Source organism: Cebidichthys violaceus, unplaced genomic scaffold (genome assembly GCF_023349555.1).
Source record: "Cebidichthys violaceus isolate CVI_PGR_0920_01 unplaced genomic scaffold, fCebVio1.0.p SCAF_20, whole genome shotgun sequence".
Taxonomy (NCBI): Eukaryota; Metazoa; Chordata; class Actinopteri; order Perciformes; family Stichaeidae; genus Cebidichthys; species Cebidichthys violaceus.
In genome coordinates, this window is record NW_027176373.1 from 3853218 (window position 1) to 3869096 (window position 15879).

Consider the following 15879-nt stretch of genomic DNA (forward strand, 5'->3'; position numbering starts at 1 on the left):
TCTCCGATCATCACTCTTGCCATACTGGTCGGATCCATCATGTGCTCAACAGTCCTTTTACTGTTAAATGCTGCTTGAACGCTGCGTTGAGCTGTTTGCATGAGACGCTTAGCTACAAGTCGAGATACAAGTAGTTGGTTCATCATTTGAGAACGCTGCATTCTGATGAGACAGTTTTTTGGGCAAAGCTGACGGAAAAAAGTGTGAACAAATTTGCCTCGGCATTGTTGCTTCAGTATGATTTATTCGCAACCTCTTGACATAAAGACAGAATGTTCTTTTTCCACTGTTTGTGTTGGAATGGCATTTGCTTTGTCTTGTACCAGCGATGACCTCAAGTGGGACAACAAAAGTCTCCCAGGCAGCTCCGAACAACTACAACAAGCCACAACAGAAGGAAATGTAGTCCGTCACCCTCTGGCTCTTGTTTCCTTCTCACACCTCGTCTCTGATAGTGTATGCGCGGTGTGTGTGTGTTTCTTCTATAGCATCCCATGTTCTCTCACCTGCCGTCAGTCGTAAAGGGAAGGTCGTATATTCTCTTACATTTCCTGTTTTGGAGCGGACGCCTGGGCTCGGCCATCGTCATCACATCGGGGGAATGCTATTAGATGAGTGGTTTTGGGACGTATTGGACCAGTGGTCATTTTAAGCACTGCATCAAATATTATTGTCATTAGCTAATTGCTGATTAATTTTCTGTTGATTTGACGAAATCTATTCATTGACTTTCAGCTCAAGTAAGTTCATCTGTGACGAGATAAGAAGACTTTACATAAGAGTATTTAATATAGATAACAGAGGTTTCATAAACAACATAAAAACACTACAAAGTGACAGAAGTTGTGACTGTGTGCAGCCTACAATCTGTACACAGTGGATGCTCACCTGAAACGGTTCAGAAACGGATAATGTATCAATAATCTGGATTTACTTTGCATTAAATCTTCACCTTTCTTCTTATTCTAATGTCTGTGGTGGATCTCAACATTACAAATAAAGCTCTAGAGGAAATGCTACTGGGTACGCGTGGATACTTGTGGTATCTCAGTTCTCCTCACTTTACAAGAATGTTATAAGACGGGCCAAAAGAGTTGCTGTTTTCCTTTAAATTATGAGGTCAGTTTCTAGCCAGAGCAGGGCATTTCTGGGTCTGTGTCCTCGGCTTGGATTCCAAGTCAGATTGTCCCACATTCCTGCTGTGGATTTTTCCAGCAGCAGCCGGCGTTTCACCGGATGATTTCACCCCACAGAAGCCCTTTTTCAAAAAAAAAAAAAAAAAAAGAGAGAGGGAGGAAAACCTCCCCGGTTGTCTCTGTTCGCTGTGTCAGCAACAGGCGTGGCAGTGCCAGAATCAGAGCGGGAGAGAGGTTGAAAGAGGGTTACGGAGAGTGAGCGAGGGAGGGAGAGGGGGGAGAGAGGGGGAAGAGGGGGGGAGCGTAAAAAAAGTGACAAATAAAAAAAGTGAGAGAAAAAGATTGTCATCTTTATTTCTTTCAGACATAGACAGAGAGATACAGTATATACTGTATGAGAGGCTTGAAAAACAGACCGAGGTACTGAACTTCCTGCTCCTGGTCGTGGCCCGGCTTCTTTGTGCCTGTTGCTAGGATACGACAGCTATGTGGCCCAGGACAAGAGGAGGGAGGACGTGAAAAGCCTCAATGATGTACAGTGTTTCTCTCTCTCTTTAGTCCCAAAGCTACAAAGATCATTTCCAACTATTAGTGTCAATTATACCGTTATATAGTCGGTAATGCAATTTGAGCCACAGACACTGGAGAGTGTTTGGATGCTCGATGTGTCATTGTGTCGGTGAAGATACAAACATCTGACTTTCACGACCGATACTGGATTTTAAATGCAGGTAGGATTTGGTCGTAGTGCTGAAACAATTAGTTATTTGAACGCTTAGACACAATTCAGATATACAATCAACTGCCACAGTGTCATTTGTTGGTTCTGAAATATGAGAATATGCTGCTTTTCTCATTTTATATAATTGTAAATTGTGTAAAAAATGTACGTTTTTTAAATTTAGACTGTTTTGGGGGAAGAAAAACTGTTTGAGGAACCATCATCAATATCTGTAAAAAATGTCTAATTTCCTCCATGCTTCTCTTTTCTTAATATACCCCCCCTAGATATCTCTTTCTTTATTCTGATGCTTTGAATACAGCCAGCTCACATCATCTCTTCTTCTACAGCTGTTTCTCAGCTCAGTTCCCTTCCGTCCCTCACTAAAACTATATGACTGTCTTCCTCTCCCCCCCCCCCTCCCCCAGCTCTTGCTGCCCCCCCCCCCCCCTCTCCACCACCGAGCTCTCAGTTCATTCTAGTCAGGACTCCGTGTGTCATTGTTCGCTTCTTTTTGTTGCCAGGCTTCATTTAGCCATTGTTAATCACTTTGTTGGCCTCCGACCACCATTCAGCCACTTTCTGATGAGCAAAGTACTCTAACAGAGAAAAAAGCTATCATAAACGAGCACAAAGCTGGATTTCATCTTGTTTTTCTGTGCTTTTCTTCCATGGGATTCCTCCATGGGATGGGCATGTTTGACACTCATTAAACAGGAATGAAGATGCAAGCAGGGTGTGTGTGTGTACTGTTAGTGTGTGTGTGTGTGTGTGTGTGTGTGTGTGTGTGTGTGTGTATATGTGTGTGTGTGTGTGTGTGTGTGTGTGTGTGTGTGTGTGTGTGTGTGTGTGTGTGTATATATGTGTGTGTGTGCGTTGTTTTTAGATTGTTTAGCTCCGTATAAAGGTCGGACCTGCTGCATGGGGAAAAATAAAAGCTCCTGACTGTTCTTGGTGAATTACAGTAAACTTTTACAGTACACACACACACACACACACACACACACACACACTCTTATGCACACAAACACTTGTCCCGTCAGTTGCTGCACTGACACATTCAGATGTGATGAAAGCCATCTGCTGAGACAGACAAAGGGAGTGTTTCCAGTGTGTGTTTGTACGCGGGGTCTGCTTTGTCAACCCCAGTGCTGTGTCATGTGTTGGCCCATGTTTGCTTTTATAAGTGGTTCCAAATGCGGACCAGTGTGTTCCCCTGTTAGTGCCTCTGTCTGTGTGTGTGTGTGTGTGTGTGTGTGTGTGTGTGTGTGTGTGTGTGTGTGTGTGTGTGTGTGTGTGTGTTTACTGTCATGAGTCCCACATGCGAGGGAGTTCCATCACAGCTTAGCGGTGTTTATGGTCCACAGAGCACTGTTGGCAAACACACAAAGGTTTTCACAACATTATCCTAGTAAATATAAAAACGAATGTTCGTAATCTGTTCATGGTCTCGGACATTTAAACGAAACATATTTGGCACCGCGTTAAACATCTTTTAGGATTTATGAAATTGAAGGTTTATACAAATTTGAAGATCTAAGCTGAAGAACCCCAATCAAGGACTTTGTGCTTGATCCAGTTCACTAAAACAAATGACATAAACGTTACTTAATGTACTGAAACGCTAACAGTTGTATGGTTCCATTCACTGTTTTTAAAATGTGGGCAAATATTTTAAACCGGTGTCAGATTGAAGCACTAAATTGGGGCTTTAATATTTCTCCATTTCCTTCTTTATTGCCATCTGTGATTTAAACGTGTGTTACAAATACAACTGAGAGTGAATAGCTGGCATTTGGCTGGTGGGGGGTCTGTGTGTCAGACCGTAGTGAAACCACCGGCCGGAATATTTATACAAGTGGCGACAATTAGTGCGTGATTGAGAGGTATGTAGAAACCGAGCGTGTGTGTGTGTGTGTGTGTGTGTGTGTGTGTGTGTGTGTGTGTGTGTGTGTGTGTGTGCACAGATGTGCGTGTGTCTTTTAACATTTTGTCTTCTGAGACGGCTATAGTGGAAGAGCTGGAGTATGTTTCGGTTTGCCCTAAAGCACACATCTATGGGCACCATGCTGGTAATAGGAAGTGGAGCTATGTGGCCAATAAAAGGCTGTTCTGTATCTGAAATCACCTTGAACCTTCTGATAGATTTACATACTGTACAAATATGGACATGATCTCCAGTATGTTACCTTTTGCTCTTGTGAATATAAAACTAGAAGAATTCCTGTTAATTCCTGTATACGATCGAATGCATTGTCTCCTGCACATTGTCATTACAAATACATCAAATAAGTTACTAATGTTTCATCACTACTTTTAGCAGTTTTATTAGGAAATCTTCCTTCATTATGTTTCAGGCAGTGCTGCCATGTAGTGCATCCTTTTTGTCCGGCATTCACTAATATTCATTTTAGCCATGCTTGCGTTGTGGCTGTATGAATAGCAATGTCAGTCAGTCGGTCAGTCGACCACTTTGGTGAAAATTTGTACAGACATTCATGGTTCCCAGAGGATGAATCCTAGTGGCGATCTTCTGATTTTCTCCTCCTCAACATGTCTGCTTCTGAGTGAAATGTCTCGACAACTATTGGATGGATTGCAATGGAATTTTGTACAGACATTCATGTACGAGTGATGTTTACACATTCATGTGTATGAGAGTGAATTGCAATAACTTTGACGATTCTTGGACTTTTCTTCTAGTGCCATCAGCCATTTTCTATACAGCTTTCTAATATATTCGTAAGATGATTTACGGTATTAAAAAAAAACACGTCTATTGATACGTATGTGTGTGCGTATACAGGGATGTTTATGTGAAGAGTTAGCCACAGCCTGGAGGTTGTCTCGGACATGTTGGCAGCAGCTTGTCCTGATGACATTTCTACTGTACAGGCAGCCAGCTTCGCCTTTGGAAGGTGATGAGATAAAGTAGAACTCTGAGCTGTTTTTCCTCTCTTTCTTCCCATTTCTCTGCCAATCTCGCACTCTTTCTTTCGATCACCAAAGTGACGTTATTGCTGTTGCGTCCAACTCAAACTAACGTAGAGTCGCAGCGGTCTTGGATATGATTTCTCTTTTTTGCTATGACAAAACATTTGAAATTTGACTTTCTTGTTGGAAAACACTTTTTGAATCAACCATAAAATTACCACCATTTAAGCCACAATATTCCAATGACTGAAGAGGCTGAATTCGATTTTCGTAAACCACCTTAAACCTCTAAGCATTAACCCACTTTACACAGCAACTGCCTGACAAGGTATTAGATGGTATGGACATAATGTTACTGGACAGCGGCAAGCTTTTTTTTTTTTTTTTCTACTGTTCTCCAGCTGTGTTGGTGGATCGTATTACAGGCGGATGATTAATCTGAAATGTGGATCTGTAACAGGATCTACATTCATGGCCACATTTGACCTTAATCACCCGTGTTTTCTCCACTGTGGGCACAAGCAGAGCGATGAGACAGTATGATGTGCGTCAGTGTGGACCAGCCCGGTCTGCTTCCCATAAACCTGACTGAGCAGAGTGGACATACGATGAGTGACCCTTAACCTCTGTCCCCCCCCAACTGCACTACTCACCATGCCAACGCCTTTAAAGAAGCCATCTCCACTTTCCCTGTTTCTGGGGCTTGTTGTTGCCGTGAAAGTAGTGTTTCCTTCCAGCAGAATGACAAAACTGACCTTGTGGAAACAGGAAAGCCCGGACGTGTACTGTAGGGTTCATGCACGATGTTTGACAATGTTCACTTACATTGGTCAGTCTCTGTTTTCCTCTGAGCCACTCCTGCTTTAGTGTTGAGAAAGGAAAGAGGCTGAACAGAGATTACGTTTGATTCAAACTCACACAATTTCAATTAGATTGTTGTTTCAGATTAAAGCTGTCAGGATGCCACAGTCGTGGTATTTGAGTCGACGGTTTTGACCTTTCCGTTATCGGCTCCTCTCTTTCTGTGTATGTTTCTCCCTCTTCCTCTCTGTCTCTCTGCCTTTCACATGCACAGAGACAGAAAACAAGAGTGTGTGGCCAAGGGTGAGGTCGTTGGCTGTCAAATGTTTGGTCAGTTTCACGGGATTCTACTGGTAGAGGTGAAGGGTTAAAATCCAATAAAATCCAACTTTTCCTTTATGGGACTCTGTGATGTGTCCTCCTCAGCCTGCTGTGTTGCAGCCTTGCTCCCCTCCTCTCCATTTTACTACATATGAGACTAGAAGTTAGTGTGTGTCAATGTGAACAATGGCTAATCGTTACCAGATTTAGTTTAAATTCTCGTTGGTAATACAGACATCATTTAGTGTAAATGATCCAGCGCCTCCTAAAACATATTATATATACAGTTATGGTTAGAGACTCTCTCCACCTTCCTACATTCGTATTTTTTTGTGTTATACCGTTGCCAAAAAAAGGACAACAAGCACAATAAACAATTTGACTGAGGGCATTATTATTATTTTACTATTGAGATAATGTCATAAGCAGTAATTATTTCGGCAACGTTAAAATCTGATATCGAGACAGCTCCAACTGTAGATCCAAATATCTTTTGCAGGATGAGAGTACAAAACTCATCTACTTTTTATGTGACTGCTAAAATGAGATGAAAAGCCAACGTACAATATGTAATAAACATGGCATTAAGAATGTAACGCCTTTTGGCTTATTTGGGAAACACTTATTCACTTACTCAAATATTCCATCAAACACTCAGTATGCAGCTCAAAGGACATAGCTGTTTTGCATATAATAAAACACGATAAGCATTTTTGGGGCAGTGACAAAAAACGTAATTATAAATTCTTCTCACGCACATGGCTGGAACTCAACTAACATGAAACACACTGTAGCTGGAACCCTGCTAAGAAATGTTACATCTATATCAACTGAGTGATATATTGAGCGATCGTCTACTCTGCAGCCACATGTGGATGTACATTCAACTCAAACAGCATATTTTTCTGCTGGTCCTGGAATGATGGCAACCACAACGCAGTGCGGTTTATTCCTTTTAAGATCAAAACAAAAGTTTCTCAAGTAAAACTCTATACATTTTATCTGGACACTTGAATGTATCATAGCCAGTCTAAGAGGTAACATCCTGTTAAATCACAAGATTTTAGGAGACGGTATAACTTGTGCCAGTGCTCTGTGTAGTACGAATATACAGACTTTACACAAATTCCTCTCCTTGCTTGGCTGCTGTGTCATGTAAAGAACTAGATGTGGAGACTGAAATCTGTCTTTGTCTCCACAGAATGATGTGTGTGTGTGTGTGTGTGTGTGTGTGTGTGTGTGTGTGTGTCACACTTGATGAATAGGGTTTCTATTCACATGCTTGTGGGACAAAGCTACTGAGGAGTTCAAGCTACTGCTGGATATCCTGTTGATATCACACAGGCCCATTCTTTCGACTGTGTATGTGTGTGTTTGTGAGTTAATACACATAGCAGCCGTTGTACAGCGCTGCTGCATGGTTGTGGTTAATTACAGATTCCTTTTGTGCAGCTTACAGTGCTGTGTGTGTGTGTGTGTGTGTGTGTGTGTGTGTGTGTTTGTGTGTGTGTGTGTGTGTGTGTGTGTTTGTGTGTGTGTTTCTTTCCTCCCTGTGAGCAGGAAGCCTCATTCCAGTAGTGTTCAAACCACTGTCCATCAAATGGCATCGTTGCAGACCGAGCATGTGAGTGGCTGATGGGATTCCCTTCACCAGTATTGATGCACATGACATGGACACCCTCTTTAAGAAAGATCTGTTTGACGCTCCAGTAAGGAGTGACCAGCAGTCTAAATCACTAGTTTGCCCCATGCTGACCACCTTTGGCCCTCTTGCTCTAAACTGCAACATGTCATGTCAGTAATAAAAGCATGTTACAGCTGACCATGCAGACGTCACTGTTCATTGGGATTTAGATCAATTAAACACTTCATGACACAACTTTCATCTGATTGTTGCAACCGTGGCAATCACTTCTATCAATTTTGTTCACACTGTATATATCTGCCTATATGTTTTTACCATGCAGAGGCAAAGACAATACACCAACAGATAGTTTTGGATAATTTTACAGTTCGCCTTCTTTTTCTCTTCCAAATAAATTTGACTGTAACAAGAGTTTGCTGTCTTAACGGCTTCTTTTAGCGACGTTTTCATTCAGTTTGTTTGTATGCGTCTCCACTGGGCTTTGTCATGTGCTCAGGATGGGAGTGAAAGGGGAGAAGAATGGGGGGAATTCTGTCGTACAAGTGTGAAGGAAGAGGACAGAGAGGCTAGTGTCAACAGGGCCACTTATTTTTAAAACGCACTGTCCTTAGCTGTCCTTCCTGCCTGGCCATGGACATGGACAGACAGACACACACACACACACACACACACACACACACACACACACACACACACACACACACACACACACACACACTTTGACACACGACCACAAAAGAGCTGTCACAGCATAGCATCATCCATGCATCTTGCATTGGGGAAACCCCAACAATGCGGCTTTTTTTTCCCCCTTCAGCTGAAATCTGATATTGCATATTCAAGACATTTGAAATATTTTCAATCCAATGGTTGATTTTTATCACTTTGACAACAGACCTACGTAGCAATACCAATGATGGAATGCTGCTGTAGCAGCAGGCGCAGTTTGGTGGTTTATGTACATGAAGTCTGCACATGAATTAATATCTGTGTATAGTCCAAATGGAGCAGAGTTAGACACAAATAGCTAATGTCAGGACGGCCACATGACCTAAGGGTTCAGACATCGACCACTGTCTTTAATAAAGGCTTAAAAGGCCCCTAATATGTACTGTATTAACAGGTCTTACCTTTCCCTTGTGGTATCTAGCCATAAGTATCACTGCGTACTGTCATGGCAGCTGTAGCTGGTGTCATTCAAATGCACACATCGGATATAATATGGCGCTTCACCCAGTCCTCAATATACTTTTGATGTAGTATATTGCAGTGTGTAGCATCTTCTATCTCCACGTTTGTTAATTCTCTTTTAAGCTGGGGCTGGAACTTGTGAATCACTGCAACGAAATAGCTCCAGTACCATAAAAGGTAAGGCATCACTGCTCGCTACATCTGTAAGTAGACGTTACCCAAAAAGCTTCTCTGGATAATGTACTAGCTGTGGCATGTAATTCTTTCTTTGTATTGCAGTAATTCATTTGTGTTGGCAAGATGTTACAGAATCAATCGGCCAACAATGTGCTTTTGATTTAGAAACATAGTCTGAGTGAGCTGAGAGCCCTGCTTTGAGTGGATGTGTGTGTGTGTGTGTGTGTGTGTGTGTGTGTGTGTGTGTGTGTGTGTGTGTGTGTGTGTGTGTGTGTGTGTGTGTGTGTGTGTGTGTGTGTCTCTGTGTGTGCACAGATGTATGAACTTATGCATATTTGCATGTGTGTCCGAGTGTGCTGCTGTTGCCAGCATCTATCGAGAACATAGCTACAGGAAGCGATATGAAATGTGTGATATATCTGCAAAGACGAGCCAGAAAAAAAACCCCTCTCACATTACTTCATCGTGTCGTTTGCCAAAATGTACAGTGAAACTTCCTCCACGGGCAAGTAAGCTAAACACAAATACATGCTTGCGAGTTTGTTTTTCATCACAGCTTTGAGTAATGCAACCTGAGCTCATTGTTTCCAAAGGAGAAGAAAGTCATCCTTCACAGTCATCGGGGGATTTAGTTTGTGCTCCAGCACAAGTCGAGATGAACAGTGAAGGTACTTGTGGCGTGTGAATACAACTTTGAGCTTGTATAATTTGAAAACATATTGTAATCGTGATAGTTTCTGCACCCAATGCAAAATATTACGGTTACTTTTGCCTTATGGTGCGATCAGACGTTCAGCCTTTAATGTCCACAACGAAATGAATAAATTACTATAAAGGTATATTTTACATTTTTCTCATCGGTCACAAATGAGAAAAAGTCCTCTTGAGACTATTTTCTGTTCAAGCGTTTGATGTAAAAAAAAAAAAAAGAATTCAATGGTTGTTTAATTGTGATTTCTAAAGTTAGCTAACTTTGTCTCATTTTGTTAAACCGACACTCTAAAGTCACTGTAATGTGCACAATGCTAATAAAGTATACATCTATCTATCTATCTAAAGGGAACTCGCATCTCCCAGATCCCGCAAGCATGACTTTTCACCTAAATACAAATCACGACTAATGACTTCATTCTTGATCGTGTTTACTTCATTTTAATAACCAATGCAAACCTTTTGGATACTTATTTTACTGGTCTATAAACTGTGGTGAGTGCTGTCAATTTTAAGGCCCATGAAATATATAATGGTCTGACCTAGTGTGCCTTTGTCAGCATTAGAGGTTAGGAGATACTCCAACAGGCTAAATCTATTCAAATGTTTTCATAATATTGTAATGCTCTGCTTGAGGTTTATTTCAATTTATGACGGTTTAAACAAGCCCTTAGGTTTTGGTGTGATATATTGAAGACCTTTTTTTTTCTTCTTTTAAAACTGGTCAACTATGAACTGACAAAATCCAGGTCTGCCTTTTTTAGAGGAGGTCATGCGCTCTTAATGACAGTTTTTTGCAGGAAAAAGTCTTGAATTGAAAATGTTTCTCTCTAATGTGAACTCTCTCTCTGTTTTGAGAGGTGTTTTCCAGACATGTGTAATCAGTAGTTGAAGTTGCGTATGTGAAGAAACAGAAAAAGGATGTTTTAGCTTCTGTTCTCCACAACTAACTGTTAACACATAAAACAAGAAGTACGTTTTCATTTAATAGAAGCAGTTTCATTTCAGCAGAGACGACGAAGCATGGACTAAACCATACATTTTTGTGTGTGTATTTTGTGTTGTGCATGAATGCTTGCTGTTTTAAGGAAAAATTTACCCTAAAGCAGTTTATCTTTGTTGAAAAAGTTGATGTTTTATTAGCGATAAACTCTGCATTCCTATGTGCATTCAGGGTCTATGTAAAGCATCAGCACCAAAAACGTTTTGGGGTGAGTTCATGGGTGTTATCACAAGTGCTACAAACATGTCACAACAGACTCAATAGTTCAGAGGACAACAACACATATTTTATGAAAGTGTTGACCAACTGAAAAAAAGTCCCCAAAAGTTCACATGGACTCTCTGTGACTTATCAAAAAGCATTTTGGGAAGCATCCACTGCCCTCATCATGCATATACTGTAGGTGCACAGCCATGCTGATAGCTAAAAAACAGTTCCAATAGATGTTGAAGACAGCAGATTGCCTTTGAGGTTTTTACTGGAAGCAAATGTAAAACTGAAAAAACAGAATTGGACATCAAATTTAATGCTAAGATTCCATAAACCAGAGTTTGACCAATATATTTAAAAACTGAGTTTGTACAATAACAAGGAAACTGGCTTCACAAAAGTATAGATTGGGCTTCATGTCAAGAAGAAAGAAAATATCAAGAGTCACACGTTTGTCACTTGGAATGGTGCTTTGGCAATACAGACAGCTAACACAGTAGCCCATAGTGGCTAGCTTGATTAGCAGTAAGTTGATGCTAAAACTAACTAAATCACAAAACGGCTGTAATAAAAGAGTCTTACAAATAGTGCCCCAACAAGTAGATAAAAGAGGCCTGTCAAAATGGTGGCTGTAACATTGTCCGTTCAATCTGCTATGAAACTGTGCCAGTAGTGGTTGTTATTAGAAACAAAATGTTAAACTGAAACCTGCTGCTGTTGGCTGAACAAAATGTATGAAATGCTCAAAGTGTGAGTGTGTCTGGGGCTGGCTTTGATGTTCATGAAGGGGAGCACGTGGAGTGTGGCAGGAGCCAGAATCGAGACATTAACAACGACGGGCATGTGTCACCCACAAGGTGCTGAGAGGAGCTGTCAGTGGCAGACGGGAGAGGAGGGCCAGAAATAAATAGAGCACAGAGGAGCAAGAGAAAGGAGGACGGTGTAGAAGGATCGTTTTGTGTAGCTCGGTGGACGCATAGCATACAACTGTGTGATAGCAAACAGGCATTTCATTTTGATTAGTAATGTAATACTGTTTCATTACTTCATCTTCATTTGCTAATATAACTATGTATGGTGGCTGATAAAGGTCAAGTAAAACCTGAACATAACTACTAACGGCATCTTTTCAAACCTAAAAATCGTGTTTAATTCTCAAAGGATTTAGGGTTGATAAACATACAAATATTAGTTTCCTGCATGAAAACAATCACAATGAATTATTAACAAGTGTGGCGCAGTAACTTCCTGATCTGTCTGCAGAGCCTTCGCTGCTCTGTAGAGTCGCTGCTCGTATCTCACAGATGACTTTGCCATGTGCTGACGTTGCTGGCTTTGTGGCTTCAAAGAGCCATGCAATGCTTTTAAAAACATGCTGTCTTATACCTGAACACATTTTCAGTTGCTGATTTCTATGATTTCATATTCATGTCCACTACTTGTTACTGTAGGCTGTGTCGGATGTAAAACCTGTTTGAGAAAAGGTTTTAACTAAAGTATTCAATAAACAGGTGATTTTTGATTTATTAAACATGACACTTCCACAATAACACTTGCTGCATGGATGCTGACAGTGTACAGTGTGTTGGGCTACTTCTTTACCGGAGGCTGGCACTGTAAAACCACAGTTTATCCTCCAAGGTCGGAATGTGGTCTCAGTTTGGTCATACTTTAGTTATTTTGACACTACGGAGCCTCTGTGACTGTGTGTTTTTTACTGAGCCTGTCCCAAGAGAGACAGTTGTGTGTGTGTGTGTGTGTGTGTGTGTGTGTGTGTGTGTGTGTGTGTGTGTGTGTGTGTGTGTGTGTGTGTGTGTGTGTGTGTGTGTGTGTGTTTCTGGCAGCATGTGCAAAAGCTCCTCGGTCTGTGTTTCATTTCAGCGACTGGCAAGCTGCAACCGATCTTTCCAAAAGCTCTCTCTCTCACTCACACACACACACACACACACACACACACACACACACACACACACACACACACACACACCTACACGCACACACACACACACACACACACACACACACACACACACACACACACACATATTTGCATGGTGTGGGATTTACATGAACTTAGTCGATTACACCCTGTCTGTCTTCTCCCTCTACACTCACTGTCCTTTCCCTGACTCCCATCTGTCTTTCCATGAGACTCTTGATCTACCCTCTCTCTTTGCCCTCTTCAGTTCTCCGCATCCTCGTCTTCATTTTAAGTTCTATCAGTAGTTTACAAGACTCCTCTGCAATACACATTTGCCTGCGCATGGTTTGCATAGTTTCTGTTCTCCTTTCTCTGGATAAGAGGGAGATCCCTGCTGGGGAAGTGGGTTGACCACATCATACTGGTTTTTGTCATTCTTCTTTGACCATGAAAGCTAAGGAAAAGCATTGCCAAAGCATCAATAGAGTTGGTCATCATTTCAAAAGAATTGGGTGCAGTTTTTTTTTGTTCCTCAAAATATGCAGTTTCCAAGAGAGTTATGAGCGGCAACAGGAAATATTGTTGTGGAGATGACCCTGCCTTGAGTTTGAATGGATGGGAAGTGAAGCTCGCTGTGAGTGTCTGTCTCCTAGGAGCTCTTAGCGCCTCATGTATTATTTGAAAGGCATCCATCTGTACGAGGCTTTTCACCGCCACGCTTTGGCTAATGTGACTTCAGGTGAACTTTTTGCACTTCTCAGCACACACACACACACACACACACACACACACATGCACAAAAACCTTCAACCTTCATCACTAACACCACTGGGGATCCACTCACTGTGTCCACCTGTCTGCATTTAGCCTCTTTCCACTCTCTCACTTTCACTAACTGCATAACAAAAAAAAGGACAACAGAGTGGTTTTCTCCTCCATGGGCGTAGTGCATGTTTTTAGGCCAGGTAACCAAAGTGAGAATGCAATGCTTTATGTGGTTAAAAGACCTCACTGGTAGTATAAAGCACCAGTAAACCTAACTGTCCCGTATTCTCTTCTCTCCATTCTCTCAGGTCTGTCAACAGCCAAGAGGAAGTTTGCTGACTCGCTCAACGAGTTCAAATTCCAGTGCATTGGAGACGCCGAGACAGATGATGAGATATGCATAGGTGAGCTTGCTGATATGAAATCCAATATATTCCCAGAGGAAAGCCTGTAAAGAGACGGCAGGCGGCGCTTTGTCATTTCTAGTTGTTGAAACAGAAGAGCAACAGAAACATCAGCACTGATTTAAAGAACAGCTTGGGTTTTAATGCTATTTTACAGGAGGCCGTAACAATCGGTCTCGAATTATGTCTCTGCCCTGAATCTGTGCCACCAATAATGTGTTTGTCTTATATAAATAGTATTATTTCATTATTTCACATGTTGGATTTTTTTAAAAGCCTAATTACAATATAATATTATTCATTTCACTACCTGGAAATGAACTTTCTTCTGTATTTGAGGTAAGGTGAAGCCAGTCAAATTGTGCAAAAAACCTAATCCTTACTCTTCCCTTTGAGTTGTCACCATGTGATGCGCTAACAATCAATACGTTTGATTTTTCCAGTGGCATCAGGCACGTCTGTTGTGCAGATGACGGTCAGGCTTATAGTGTTGATCTCTCCTCATTCTCCACACTACAAGCTTCATTTCCATAAGATATACGGTCATGATTACAATGCCGATGTTGCCTTATCCTCTATGATAAAAACATGTTGAAGTACTCTTCTTGAAGTGGCATATTTTCACAGCTCTTGCGTGTTTGCACATATCCTTTTTTTTTAATTGTTGCTCTTGTCTGAAGATAACTTCTCCCCCCTCTCCTTATAAACGTCATGCTGACCCATACAAACATGAGAATAATGTGTAAAATTGGCATAATAATGGCCTACAGATCCGATTCTTTATTCTCACCCAGGCCTTGCAGTGCTCTTTCTGTCACTGTCCAAGCAGCCTGCTTTGAAACATGCAGCAGTCACCACACCCTCCCATGCTGCCTGGCTCTGTGGGTGCAGCTCCTCACTGGCCCGACCCACCCACTGCTGTTTAACTAAGCCCAGCTATCTTTCCTGAACAGCTTGCTGCTCAACTGGGCTGCACCACAGCTCTGTTGTTTTAAGGATATTCATAGTCACACTCACGTCAAAACTTGTTTCTTCTCTCTCTTACAGTGATGATTTCACTCCAAATATATCTACAGCATATCAATTTTAAGATTTATGGGTCTATAATGTTGTTATTCTCTCAGTATCACATTTTTACTATTCCATGTGATTGATTAAGACTGTGTGATTGAGCTTACTGAAAGGTTTGACTGCATTTTATGGGCTTTATTAAAGGATCGCTCTGTTTTTCCAAAGCATTCCTTCCATAGTCCTGAGGTTCTGAACTTCCAAGAACCAAATCCTTTATCTTAAAGTCTAATATGTAAGAGCAGAGTGAGTGTAAGTGCGTGTTGTGATGATTCAACTTGGGCTTCACTGTATATGCATGTGATTTGTACACAACAGTGCACATGCTGCACATGCTCAGTAAGTATGTGTACTCACTTCGTCAGAGGAACTTAAGTGTGTGTGTGTGTGTGTGTGTGCGTGTGTGTGTTGAAACAAGCACTGAGCTGTGCTAGCTTGGAAACTAACCATGTAAATTGATGTTTCATTTCCAGTTAATTACTCTGCTGTGTCATGAGTTTAGAAACATTTGTAAGAGGTCCAAGAGCTTTATCCCCGCCAACTTGTGCCACCTCTCTTCAAACACTCCCTGTTTCTGTTTGCCTGTACTTGTGTGTCTCTCATGATAGTTATCTCTTTTCTCTTATGTCTCGCTCTGTCATTAGCCAAGTCTCTGCAGGAGTTTGCGACAGTCCTACAGAACCTGGAGGATGAGAGGACACGTATGGTGAGTGACCCTACAAACTGTCTGAAATATTGTGGTGGTTGATGAGACTGAGCGGGAACTGTAATTTGCATGTAATCATTACTCAGCAGATATTAATCAAATCTACTCAGGACAGTTAATGGATTTAGAATCCTGTAAGCTAAGGCATTAGTTTTTAGTCCTTTG

The 15879-nt window shown here is 41.5% G+C and overlaps 1 protein-coding gene across 2 annotated transcripts in view; it reads left to right on the forward strand.

Moving 5' to 3' along the window:
- LOC137876283 (rho GTPase-activating protein 26-like) overlaps positions 1-15879 on the forward strand; it is a 76820-nt gene that overhangs the window by 19209 nt on the left and 41732 nt on the right. For both annotated transcript variants that reach the window (XM_068715726.1, XM_068715725.1), the window contains exons 2-3: positions 13845-13940; positions 15653-15714. In XM_068715726.1, coding sequence (XP_068571827.1) covers positions 13845-13940; positions 15653-15714 — 158 coding nt within the window. The remainder of the gene's footprint in view (positions 1-13844; positions 13941-15652; positions 15715-15879) is intronic.